Genomic DNA, 14556 nt, shown 5'->3' with positions numbered 1-14556 from the left:
TTTCTGAACTGTGTCTTAGGCCCATAGGAGCTTGTGGATCTGTGTACTTCTGTAAACACTGTACACAACAGCCTTTGTATCCTTTGTGCACTTGCAGCCCAGAACGCCAACCATGTCCAGGGCTGCATCAAAAGCAGAGTGGCCAGCTGGTCAAGGGAGATGATTTACCCCCTCTGCTCTCGTGAGACCCCACCTGGGGTGCTGCCTTCAGCTCTGAGGCCCCCAGCACAAGAAGGACATGGACATCTCAGAATGAGTTTAGAGGAGGGTCACAAATATGATCAGAGGGCTGGAGCACCTCTCTTTTGAAAACAGGCTGAAGGAGTTGGGGTTGTTCTGCCTGAAGAAGAGAAGGCTCTGGGGAGACCTTATAACAATTTTCCACTACCTAAAAGGGAGGCTACAGGAAAGCTGGGGAGGGACTCTGTCAGGGAGTGTAGTGGTAGGACAAGGAGTAGTGGTTTTAAACTAAAAAAGGGTAGATTTAAATAAGCTGTAAGGAAGAAATTCTTTACTCTGAGGGTGGTGAGGCAATGGCACAGGTTGTCCAGAGAAGCTGTGGCTGCCCAATCCCTAGAGGTGTTCAAAGCCAGGCTGGATGGGGCTTTGGGCAACCTGGTCTGGTGGGAGGTGTCCCTGCCTACAGCAGGAGGAGTGGAATTAGATGATCTTTAATGTCCTTTCCAATCTAAAACCTTATATGATTCTGTGATTCTGCGATTCTATAATCCTTACAAAACTGGAGGCTTTGCATGAGATTTAATTCTTTGCTCACTAACTAAAAAAGCTAGCTGCTTAGAAGGGTGAATTCATTACTTTTTTGTTGAGATTTTTAGGTTCCTGAGTGTAAGTCACTTATTTTCCACTTAGAATTCAGAGGACTTCTCTTTACAGCTCCTCAAGAATGAATCAGGCAATCTTTTAAAAACATGACAGAAGATGAGGAAGCACACACAGTTTTTGCTGCATAATATCCAACAAATGGGAGCACTATTTCAGAATTAAGGGAGAATTCATGCCATATCTTCCTCTCCAAAGATGCAATCCATCATCACATGAACACAAATAGAACCATCCCCACTGCCAGTGAAAGGGAAAAGCAGGATGCATAATTCCAGCCCCAGCTAAAATTTCATCAGCAAACTTGTATGGTAGAAAGGCCAGCTAGTAACACCAAACTATCTTTTCATCTAGTCCAGCCAAGGTTTCTGAAGTAGCTTGCATCAGCCTCTGTGGCCTTCCCATCATTACTCATATAGGTTTGCTTCTTCATGTCCTTTGTTTAAATTGATTTTCTGTGTAAATTTCTGTACTGGAGAAATACTGTAAAACTGCAATGAATCTAAAACTCAGGGCAGCTGTGTCAAGTAAAATGTACTGCCTCTGATTAAAAACAAAGAAACCACTGAAAAAGCAAGGGGCAGCTCATTTGTGCAAAGACGAAGTCGTTCTTGTTTAAAGAAATATACTGTATTCTGGCCTCAAGCTTCAGCGATGACTTTTCTTCTCAACTTCAGTTATTTTTGCTCGGTGTTATGGATGTCCAATTGCAGAACTTGGTTCACCATGTTGATTGCAAATACTAGCTTAAATCTAAGTTATATAAATTGCCCTCTCAAAGAATCTAACAGAGCCCAGTAATGGTTTGAATGAAAGTACAAGTTATCAGGAGATGGCAGATGCAGGCATAAAACAGTGAAGTTGAAGGCAATTGAAGAATGGTTTGGGGTCAGATAACTATCACCAAAAATAGAATCATAGAGAAGCCCAGGGCTTCTGGAATATATCAAGTTGGATATGCTGTATTTCCACACCAGTTTACTCATGATCCATTCTGTGTAATTCCCAGGACAATGAATTAATCAGCCTATATGAATTACAAGGAATACAATTTTTGCATCAAATTCCAGTCTTCCTCTAATTTGGTATCGAAAGTTACTTTTTTTTTTTTTTTTTTTGTCAGGCTGTGAGCAGAGACACACAGATTCCCTGCAGACTGAGTCTTTTATCCATGTGACCTCAGTACCATTCTGCATTTTTTATGCTTCTCACTGTCTGTACCTTGATAGGAGGTCAAGATGATGACTTCCTTGGTCAATCACAGCCCAGTTCTCTTCAGGTCCTTTTTAACTAAATGGGAGCTGCCTGTGGTGAGAACCTTTGAAAGTCTGTCTGTAATTATCATTTCCGAGATTGGCCCTATTTTTCTGTGAACCCAGCAGGGCAGATGAATTTGTATGTCTTGACATGTTGGTAAGCACCATTTACAGAGCTACCTCCATGAATCTTCCTTTGTGCAGGGTCTGGAATAGGTAAGCAAACATTAAGAGTCTCTGAATTTCCCTGCAATGCTACCTCCTTTGCTTCCTAGACAGAAGCACCCGTTCAGATTGTAATTAATATTGCCATATGTCTTGGAAGATTAATACATTGTACCTAGTCAATATTGAATGATTCTGTTTGTACAAGAGCAGAAATCATACATCTTGTGCATTTGTTCACTTGAGAATGTATTAGTTGCTTATTTATCAGGACATATAGTTCATAACAAATAATGTTGCCTAGTTTTGGTGGACTCAAGCAGTTTCTTCGGATGAAACGGACCATGTAATGCATGTTTTTATTATAATGGATATTCTTCTGTGACTCAGTAACCTTTGTATGGAAACAGATATTTCTGCTACTTATCACAAAAGAAATTGCCCTATTAATATGTAAGTGGCAAAGATGCAATTTATATGTGAAAAAGCTATTAAAAGAACAGTTAGCATGTTAGCATTAAATGTATGTTTCATTTCCATTGTCTATTTCACTGGGCATCACACATGTGACTTAAAGAACATACTGGATTTAAGTTCCCTGTTTAGTTGATGAAAAAAGATAAGCATGGCTGAAAGACATAGCAAACCCAATATCTGAACTGACCTCTAAGAAGTGTGTCCTTGTGTCTTTTGGCTGTAAAGAGAGACTAAAACAACCAGAATGCAATTAACTGAGGTAGGTACTTCAGTCTGAAGGCATGGAGGTTGAATCTGGTCTGGTAAGCACATTCGTAGGCCTTGAATCTGGTCACTGACTATGCAGAATCACAGATTTCATTTCTTTGATTAAATACAATTCTTGTCACCAAAAGATAGGGTAAAAAAATGGAAGAACAGCTGAATTTTAATCAACATAGCAATGTTTGTCCAAGCTTGTAGAGAATATTAAGTAATAGCTCTGGAAAAATCATTTATCTCAATCAAAGGGAAACTTTCTGACACACTGGATTCCTGTACTCTATTAAATAAATGGACTAAATCTTAGCCGAGTTTTGCCAGAGGAGTTTTATGCCATTTGAATTGCAATCACATCTTTTCAGCAGCATTTGTTCGTGAAGAACCGATAGGAGTTACAATTACTGAAAGGAAGTTATTAAGAAAACACATTTGTGATACTTTCCTCAATATCTTATTAATTTGGGAGACTTCATGCAAAATTGAGGAAAAAGTTACTTAAATGAACAATTGGGAAATAGCAATCACAGCATCCAATCATGCTACACAAAGCATATAAACCCTGTGACACATAAAAGTTGTTTATTAAAAAAAAAATAATCTTGTGCATATGAGAAATACATGTGCAATCTTGTTCCTCCATAAGCTAGGAACTTTTTCAGTTTATTTTACCCTTTGATTATCAACAGTGCAGTCTCTGCTGTGAATGCTAGCACCACTGTAATCATATTTTTTGGTACATTTCAGTGAAAATTCCCCAAGGCACCACAGAATGTGGTTAAAATCAGTTTAGGTTCTGTTTTATAGTTGCTACATGGGAGAATTTTTTATTGCCTGCAATGTCCCCATTTGTTTAGGTGAGCCCAAAGGGCAAAATGCAGAGTTGGTACATCTAGATTGTTAACTAAAAGAGGACAAGACAGCTAGAGCAAGCTGAAACACAGAGCCCTTGTCTATGCATTCTGCTTAACTGTTTGCTCATGGCTGGCTCTGTCTTGGGCCTCCATCTGGATTTCCTGGACTTTCTCCCAGACAATGCGTTGGGAGTAGTTTAGGGAATAGTTTACTTGAGGGACTGCTTTCAAAGGAAGCATGGACAAGCTTTCACCAGGTTTATCACCTCTAAGCCACTCAGTCCTTGTCATGCTCTCCCAGCAAGCCTCATGCTTTCAGGCAAACTCGCAAGTTCTTGTCTCTCTTAGAGTAGGCAGTTCACAACCCAAATTTCATAACACGGAAATGTGACTCAGCTGAATTGCACATAAAAACTATCACTTTATTTCAGGTGCCTTGAAGAACTGGAAAATGCATAGAAATGTAACTACTGTAATTATGTCTCAAGGTCATCCCAAGGGACCCAGAGAAACCAAGAGCCAAATATTATGAAGTATGATTGAAGTCAGCTGGCAGGACTCTAGGCAAAGGTTAGGCCCTTGGTAGCCTTTTATTTAGCACTACAGACAAACCTAATAGGATCTACATGTCATAAGTGCTGTGGTTTTTTTTCTTTTTTCTTTCTTTTTTTTTTTTTTTTTGTGTTGAAAGTGTTACTTTTACCCAAATTCAAACTACTGCATTTTGTCAGTATTTTTTACCTTAATTTTCAGATCATTTTTTGCCTTTCTATTTTCATGTTGCAGTTTGCACAAACAAAATTGAGCTGCTTCTTCATTTTTATTGGAATTACAGGTGTAAATAGTAGTAGTTCTTACATTACATTACAACTTTTGATTTCTCTTGAATCTGAATCCAATATAGGTACAATGTGTTGGCACAAATTTATGCCAGAGCTGAGTCTGGGCTATGAAAGCTTACCCACATACATGTTTTCTTGTCTCAGCTCTCATTCATGTCCAGAAATTTACCAGATCTATATGGCTTCAGAGTAATAACGGAAGGGGAAAAAGCAGCTCATTTAACCCACCGTTCTGATTTTTAATTGTTTAATTTAATGTGTCATTTAATGCTATAAATAGCATTACTAATTACTTGGATTTCATTCAAAGTTGCTGTTGACAAATCAGGTGTTGATAAATACGAAAATTTGGATGAGAAAAAAAAATCTGGAAAACTGTTGGATAGGTGCTGGTATCAGTCTTTAATGTTGTTCATCCCCTCCTGTGTTTGTATCATGCTCAAATTGTGTGGTGCAGAAGCACAGAGCATATCCTACTAAGAGGGTAGCACAGATAGTGTATAGCAACTGTATGCTTCAAATATAGCCCCTAGAGGATATTTCCAGTGAAAAAATGATATATAGCAGTGCACTGTAATGTACCAAGCAATATTAATTTAAAGCTATCCTGTAGAGAGACCCCCTGAACTTTCTCCAACAGCTTGAACTTTCCACACTCACCATGAAAGTACTCTGGGCAGCTGACCAGTTCCTAAATAAACTGTGTGTACATCAGTTGCACAGCTTTTAATTTTGAACATGATTGATCTCAGCCTGTTATGAAAACTGTCAACTGAAATGACAAGAGTTTGAGCAACGCAGTACATTTCTCATAATTATTTAATTTCATTGAGATATTTATGCAATATTTAAGTGAATTTCACAGACTACATGAAAAGCACATCTTTCATTCTTTATGTTTTGCATGTTACTAGCTCTTCTTCCACAATCAGAATTAACTGAATAGAGAAACAAATAAAAGTTAGGAAGGGTAGATCTTATCCCTTTGGATATGATTAACTCTGTTTTTCCTCTGGCATGTTCCCACCAATGTGTCAATGTCCTAGAAACTCAATGACTGTATTAAATTTGAGCTTTCAGTTTGCCTTGCCAAGAACATTACTTTTAAGGATGTTTCTGTCTCTAAATGCAAATTGGTGATATGAACAGATACTCACCTTAGCTCTTTGAACTGTTAAAGTCATCACATTTATATTACCTGACCCCAGAGCACTTCAATGTCCCAGGCTGTTAGCTCCTGCCTATCAAAGAAGCCGCAGTACACACTTGAAAAGAACTTGCTACTTTTGCCCCAAGCACAATTTTGGTGATTGAGATCTGTGAGATTATAGTACTACAGTCCTTTAAGACAGAAAAAAAAAAAAATTTAGATGCACCATTTGTTGCTTTACTGGTCTATTCAGGTTCAATATAACAGTGTATAGTGTGTGACTTGATTACTTTAATACAGCATATTATACAAAAGTTTAAATGTCATCACTTGAGTTTCTAAGGCATGGATGAGAGAGTCTTTGTAGCTGGCAGGTAGGAGGGATGGTCTTGTGCTGTGGCTCTGTTGGCCTGGCTGGACTAGCATGATTATGTGGGAGATGCCAGCATCCTGCTGGGAAGGCTGTTATCTCCAGCTGGGCAATTGCTTTGTTGACCATCCCAGCTCACATGTTTGACCATAACTGGTGTGGGTATGTGCTAAAGAGCTGACCCTGCCCCTATTTCTCACTAGTCACTACCTGATGTCTCTTTTATTCCCCCTGCCTCTACCTTCTTCTTCCATTTTCACCACCATACTTTATGTGTTTAGAACAACTTCTTACAGGTTCTCTTTGGTTTTAAGGGCCCAGGTCTTGGTGATTTTAACAGTCGCCCTTTTATAAAGAAGCCTTGAAGACACAAATAAATATTTTGTAGTATTATGTAGTATTATGAATGAAGTCATCTCCCATTAATGCCCTGAACTGTGTCATGGGAGAGAATACCAACAATGCAGCAGCTGATGCACCACAGTTACAGGAGATGCAGTTCAGGGTGTTTGTATGTGTGTTTGCTAAATAATTGATTTGCTGTAACACTGCACTAAATGCCCCATTACACAAAGGGTTTGAAGCTACCCTAACAAGCAGCCATTTGTTCTGATCCTTCCATCAGTCTTAGTGATTGGGATTGCATTTGTATTCAACAAGGGTGGAGTGGAGCTTGCAGTTCTGTTTCCTCCAAAAATAATCTGTTTTGCTTACCAACACAACTCACAAAATCACCAAATAGCAAGTAAAGATAGTTGGGGATTCACTTCAAACTGCTCTGAACCAAATGGAGGTGTGGCCATCATGTCTTTCTGGAAAAAATAAAAATAAATCTAAACACCATCAATAAGTGTACCTTTCTGTCAGCTGCCTTTTGTACTCATCTGAGATAGTTACGTGAACCAGATCTAGATATCTTGGTGCCTTGGGCCTGTATCTGAATGTGTTATTCAACTGCTATTATCCAGTGGAATCCCAATTTAAGATTTCCTCTCCATCACTCCCTACCATTTAGGTGATGTTTTAATAACTTCTGATCTAGGGTCAGAACAGACAGTAGTACTGTATGCATTGTGCCATTAAATCTGCCCTTATAAACTTAAGCACCATGGAAATAGTGAAAATAGACATAAATTCCTTCTGTGGCTTTACAGGAATTGTTCTAGGAGGCACACGAGAATTTTGCCAACCCAGGCTGACAAAATGTCATTGAACTGCTTCCAATAGGCTCTTAGGAGCTGGAGACAAGAGCCAAGCAGTACCAATCAAGACCATGCACATTTCCTTGCTAATTATAATAATAACTAAAAAAATAAAAAAAATAAAAATCATAGAAACAAAGTCCTGGTATTTTATTTTGGGTTTAGCTGTTGCTAGAAACATTCTGCACCACCATCACCATATTTCAACATAATCCTGTACCTTTAAAACCCTGTACCTTTAAAAATATATGTGTTTGTTATGTGTTAAAGAAAGTTGAAATGTAAAGGATTTAAGCAGCAATACAAAATGGGATGTGTGTCATGCAGAGCAACAATTACACCCTAAATGTGTAGAGAAGAATTCAGTGAAGCTAAATGCTTCACGCTCCCCAACATGTAATATTATCACAGCATGAGTAATTGGAGAGAGATTCGGTAGAACTGCTCTGACTTTAGGTTATTTTAAAGTCTATCTTGGATCATTCTCCTTGTTAGGAGGGGGATATTTCTGTTCCCTTGCTTATCACTTCAGCTATACAGTTCCCTGTTTCCAAGCTCTCCCTGATCTGTTCTGCACTGAGACTTCAGGCAACATTGCAATCTGTGGTGTGTGCTCTATTCTGCGTACGCTGACTTCTGTGAATGGGAGTCCATAGCTGCAGGGGACATTATTTGTCCGTGCCAGAATCTGCCTATTTATACAGTGATTTCTCACTAAAGCAAACTAGCAGAAACTCAAAACTCTTTATTCTTCTAAAAATTACTCCCTCCCAAAGCTTTTCAACAGCACAATGTAGCAGAAAAGCCCTAGTAGATAATTTGATTCATTTCCGTGACAGTGAAGGATTTCTTTCTGTGGTACGCTGGCATTTCAAGGGTTCTGTCTCACCTGAATCTGGAATGATGAGGCACTTCCCTCCAGAGACCTTTCTGAACACTCCTAGATTTCTTTGTAACTATATTAATCTTTATTCTCAGCCTAAAAAATCCCTATTTTCATCCTTTAATTCCTATACTTGGGTCACGCTATCATATTCTTGAAATAATATGTTTTCAAATATTTCTTCCACAATTTTACATCTCCTCCCCTTCTTTTACTATCAGGTGTGGTTGCTGAAATATAAATATCTGTCCCCTTTAGTCTTTCACTCCTTTTTTCTCTCCCACTCCAGTTGGTTTCTGTAGCTCTCTCCTTTTTTTCATGTCTCTCTTCTGCACGGTTTTGGCTTGTCCGTGTGAGACTGCTGAAATGGGCTTCAGAATAGAATGCTTACCCTGGTACAGGCTCCTCAAAGCAGCAGAGAGAGGAGCTGTGAACTTCTGTACAATTTTCTAAGACTGTATAATGCATAACCAACATTTGGCTGGTAACATAATTGGTGCCCGAATTGCCCTTTTGATGCTGTATTGAAGTACAAGTTCTGGTTTAGTTTCTGCTCTTATTCTTGCTCTAGAATTATTTTCAGTCTTTGTTATTTCCTGCCCCTACTTCTAAATCTGTCCTCTTTTTTCTCCACCGTGGTATTTTACTCCACATTTTAATATCAACTGAATTTCATTAATGTCATAATTTCTTCCTTTTAAGGATCATTAATGAAGCAATTAAGTAGGACCGAACATAATACAGATTTATACAATATTCCATTCCCCTTCTCTTCTGACCCTGTGCTTTACCATTAATCATTAATCTTTGTTTGTAGCACTTCATACAGTTTTCTGTCTACATGACAACTTGTATCCAGCCGAATATGAATTGATTTTCAGTTTAAGCTGTCCTGTGGCTGGAAGTGGTGATGTTGCTGATAGCATGACAGTGCAGCAGAGCAGTTGTTCTTCTATAGCATGCGGTGGAAGCATGGATTACACAAGGCAGTGCAAATGGGAGTTAAAACTTCATTCAACTTCCTGGGCAGTTCACCATGGTAAAAATCTATAGCTGATACCTATCAGCAGTATTCCCTGCAGGTGCTGATTGGGCATCTCTGTTTTAAAGTATAAGCTCCTAAGCTTGTGCTCACAAGCTGGCATGGGAAGAAGAATTAAACTTCGTATCTAAATAATCTCAATTAGACATGTGCTAACTGAAACGGTACATGATATTTGAATATATAGAACTAGATAGAAATTTAACGTTTAAATTCCCATTTAATATAAACATAAAAACAACCATGTTTCACTGAATCCTTCTGACTTGGTATTTTGTTGTTATGACACAGTTGAGTTGCAAATGCAGTAATCACAATTCAGGAATCACAATTTACAATTCATATCTCCATATCAAATCTATTTTATCTTATATCATTAGATGTATCCATTATCTGTCCACATCGGTGTATCTGCCTTATCTGTATTTAAATGTGTGGTATTCCTTGGCATAACTGTTTGTGGATATTTACAAGTGCAATGTTCATTATTAGATTTGCTGCAGCTCAGTATCAGAATTGCTGACATAGATGGATTCTTTTGAGTCTTTTGATATTATTGTTAATACTCATCTAAATGCAATTTTCCTGTTACTTCCATGTTCTGAAAGCTGGATTTCTTTAAAATTACTCCCTTTATAAATGCTGTTTTCTATTGGAATATTTTAGGGCTGTCAAGAAATACAGAAAGATGTGACTAGTAAGAAAAGAGCATGGATGTTTATTTCCTTGATAAAGTGTTAGGGAACTGTGAAGGAAACATAGAAACAACCATATTGAATAGGGCATTAATATGTTTCATATTTTAAAATTAAAATTATTAGCAATCCTCCCATTTTATGACTTTCAGTCAAAGGCATGATATTGTTTGGAATTTGTCAGCTTCTAGCACAAGCAGACCAATAAACCCGAGTACCAAATTTATCCTCTGTAGTTCTTTGCTGCCATCTTCTGTTTCTTTATATAATTGCTGTTATTATTTGAATTATGAAAAACAAGGCTGCAATATTACAGAGCAATTTTTTTTCTTTTCTTTTCTTTTTTTTTTTTTTTTCATTTCCGTGTTTTTAGCTGAAGCAAAGTGAAGCAAATGCAGATACAAAAGAGAAGCTTCCACTGCGTCTACGCATCTTTGAAAAATTTCCAAACAGGCCACAAATGGTGAAAATCTCCAAGCTTCCTTCAGATTTCACAGTTCCAAAAATAAGGTATTGAAATATTCCCATTGCTAATATACCATAAGCTGGTCTGGTGCCACAGAGTTCCAAAAATATTTAACTGTTTTGCTTATGGATGAAGCAGATACTTCAGAAAATCAGAACTGAAACAGCATTAACAGAGTTGAAAGGAGCTGACATTCTATTTTTATCTTACTTTTACTTAAAAAAAATAAAATCCTAGCACTCATTATAACATTCATGAAAGGAACTAGATTGACTGAAACCAACACAAATAAAATATGATTGAAAACTACATTGTTGTTCCTCCCCTCCCATTTGGGTTTTAGGTTCTTGGCTGAAATGGACAGCTAGAAGTCTAATCAATTCTCATGTGGCTTTTTAGAGATGAGATCAACTGGCAGCAAATCATTAAGAGTGGATAATGCAGGCCATCGAACAGCAGTTTCATTGTGATGACCTTGTCCCCTGTTTGGATGTGCACTTGTTACTACTTTCCTGTAAAACTCACCTTAACAAAGGATCTTTCCCCCAGTTGGCTACCGGATCATCAATTAGTAATACTGTTTTAATTGGTGTGGTACCAAGAAAAGAGAAGTATTACAGAAGTCTAAGGGCTGTTGCTGCAGATACAGGCTGATGAGACTGCTGAAACAGCACAGGCTGGCCGAGTAGGTATCCCAGTCTCCCCAGTGAGCACATGCTTGGAGACAGGATGCTGTGAAAGATGGCTGTCATTCTTATTTGTCTTCTGAAATTACATTACATTCTGATTAAATTCACAAGGATACTAGTTCAACTGATTTGATCTGTTTGTACCATCTTATATGAATGCAAAGAATAATGTTGGTGAACAGGGTCAGGAAAAAGAGTTCCAAACCTCAAGGAAACAGTCACAGATAACTTTGTTCTTAGTACCAAAATACTGCTTAGTTATATATTGAGTGTGCTGTCCCAGTCTCCCTCTTTTTTCTTTTTTTAATTTCTTTTTAGCTATGTTTTTTTCCCAGTACCCTCTAAATGTGATCATGCTAAATCTTAAAATATGAAGCTATTGTACTATATGAAACTACCTCTCCAGATAAAAATTAGTTACAACATAGTCAATTTACGCTTAAAACAGGGCAGTGATATTAAATTTAAAAGACAGCAAGATAAATGTATGTTTCTTGTAAACAGAAATACTTTTTAAACATGGCATATGCGAGCCACAGAATTGCTGAAGTGCCTTAATACTGGCATTCAAAGCAGTTATACGAACAGATGTTGTTTGAAATCTTGAAGAAACAATTTCTTGCAGGAAGTATGTTTCCTTTGGATTATACCAGCATTTGATTTATATTGCAGTAACAACTCACTGTGTAATGAGCTCAAAAGAGCCAAAAACTGCAAAAGGCACTTCAAATATTTAGCACTTTATTTGGTAAATAAATAAATAAAATGGTTATTATAAAATGGAGTGAAACTATTTTCTTCAAAGCTACATGCAAGCCACACAGGTCTCAATTCAGCTGTAGATTCTTTTAATAAACTGAATGTAAGTTTTATCAGTTGTTTTTTCTTCATTCTGTCCATTTATACATCTATAGGTCAGTACATCCGTTTCTCACAGTTTATCTTAGCACTAATGGGTTGTGACACATTGTAAAGGAAAGCAAATAACTGTTCCTGGGTTTTTAATCTATCAATATCCTTTGTTTGTTCACAAGGGAAAGTTTTATGAAGCAGTTTATTGATCGCCAGCAACAAGATACCAGCTGTCTGCTGCGAAGGCTTCCTTCAGCATCTTCTTCCTCATGTGACCACTCTAAAAGATCAGCAATTGAAGAAAACAAATATATCGACCAAAAGGTAAATCAAGAATTCACAGCAGTATATGTCTATCCTTGAGTATTGTGAGGAGAGACCTCAGATTATTCAGTTTGTCAAATTACATAAAAGCAAACACAAGCTAGGGCAACTGAACACAGAATAAAATGCTATACTTAATTTAGGTATCCTAAAACTGACATCATAGTAGAGCCTTATTTTGTTTGAATTCTCTCTCCTTTGACTTCAAAATTTAGGATGTGATACATAGTTTTGTTCAAAGCATCCATCTTATGAACCTATTTTTTCTTTTAAATGGTCTTGCTGTTAATCACTGCGAAGCTAGTGGAAAATTAAAATTTATGAATATCACAGTGGATTTCTGAGTGTCTTGCTACTTTTACAGTGCTTTATACACTCACTGAAGCAAGGTAAAGTGTAATCAGTGGAGATATGTAAAAATCTAAGAATTATTCTAGTTACTTAGAGGGCATTAACCTCTGCATAGGCCTGGGAATTCCTAGGAAACAGGTGATAAACATACAGTTTTGAAACTCGTTATGTTACATGGTGATAGTCTCCCAGCTGGACTGGCATAAATGTTGGGTTTGAAAAATATCAGGACTGCTTGGAATGATGATGACAACAGTGCAGCAGCATGAGTAAATGTGTGTGGCTTCTGGCACCTTGCAAAACTGCAGGGTCAGAAAAAAACTCAGTGTGTACCATGGAAGTACATGGTTTGCAACTAAAACTCAGGATAGCATTCATACAGGCAGGAAGCAGAGTTAGGGAAAGCAATACTCATCTGATAGTGTATGTAAAGAGCCTATTTACAAACTGTTAATTTTCACTCCTAATGCAGTGCAAGAACTCACCCCTGTGGCCAATGTAGTCTATGCCATCAGTAAGCCAAAGCTGAACAGCACAGCCTGAGAGGGAGGTCTCTGATGCAATATTATTCAGAAAACAAGTCCATGGGAAGGAATCAATCTGTTCACATTAATATATAGCTGAAGTATATTAAATTGGAGTTTTAATTTCTTCTGCCTGCTGTTCACAAAAGTGAATCATTGTTGATTGTCTTTTAAGATACGTGAATAAATGGCTTGCTTTATTCAATGATATTTTGAAATATGAAAATGGAAAGTTACATTTTTTTCAAATTTTCACTTCCCTTTAAGAGCAAATATGCATGATCTGACTTCACTTTTTTAATTGAAATAAGTTTTTACAAATTGTTTTTGCACTATTCAACCTGCTTTTAGTATGTACTTTTGTATTTCCATGGCTCAAAGGTAGGATTAATGATGAGTAATATTTCTGATAAATGTAGCTTAAAATGAGGTATTTACACTTTCCTATTAAGAAGGAGAAAGCACTAGGTAGGATTTTGTGAAAGTAATTACTATGGCTTCCTATACTTACAGTTGCCAAAGCAACCTTACTTTTGTATGGACAAATCTTCTTAAAAATATCTTATCCTTAAAACAAGATTGGAATGATTGGTTGCATTTAAATGTAAACCTTACATGTATGTAAAAAAAGAAACCTGAAAAAATATTTTACTGATACCATTTCATACTAGGATGCTCTCCCACTGCTCATGATGACAGTGGCTTCAGAAATTTTTTCATGTCTCATTTATATTGTAGTTGCTGGAAAAAAAAAAAAAAAAAAAAAAAAAAAAAAAGGTAGAATCAAAAGGTGGGATTCTGCTGGCAGATTTGACTCTTTGCTTCCTTTGAGGTGCCTGAAATATGGCTGGCTCCTCCAATGTCTTCTGGATGTAGATAGCATTTCTGCATTGCATATCTGCTGAAGTGATTGGAAGTGTATATGATGCATATGTTCCCTTACTTCCACTTCATGAATGTTCTTTTTTTCTCTCTCCAAAAATGTGCAACTATATTTATGGTATTTTTTTTTTCATTCAAAATCAATCTGACCTATAATTTGTCATTATCAGTAAAGCAAATCGTTCTATGTTCTATTATATAACAGCTTTAGCAAGTCTTTTCAGAATTGTAATTACCTACTTCCTTGAAAAGCAGCTTTAAGTTGTAAGTGGGGAATGGATTTTCATTTATCTTCTCAAAATAATAGTATTTATTTGTTACCCATAACCAAAATGAAAACCAGTTTGAAATTATTTTCATCTATGCCAAATCAAAAGAACAGTTTTGAAAAACAGGCATCTGTAGTGCCTTTTTCTAGTCAAGTCTGTGAGTTC

General features: G+C 37.1%; 1 protein-coding gene across 3 annotated transcripts in view; it reads left to right on the top strand.

Annotated features, from left to right (window-relative positions):
• NALCN (sodium leak channel, non-selective) overlaps nt 1–14556 on the top strand; it is a 231534-nt gene that overhangs the window by 163025 nt on the left and 53953 nt on the right. For all 3 annotated transcript variants that reach the window (XM_084498001.1, XM_084498000.1, XM_084498002.1), the window contains 2 exons: nt 10408–10544; nt 12224–12365. In XM_084498001.1, the coding sequence (XP_084354127.1) occupies nt 10408–10544; nt 12224–12365 (279 nt within the window). The remainder of the gene's footprint in view (nt 1–10407; nt 10545–12223; nt 12366–14556) is intronic.

Source organism: Aythya ferina, assembly GCF_964211825.1.
Source record: "Aythya ferina genome assembly, chromosome: 1".
NCBI lineage: Eukaryota > Metazoa > Chordata > Aves > Anseriformes > Anatidae > Aythya > Aythya ferina.
The sequence above is the reverse complement of the archived record's forward strand: the minus strand, read 5'-3'. Positions and strand labels throughout refer to the sequence as shown.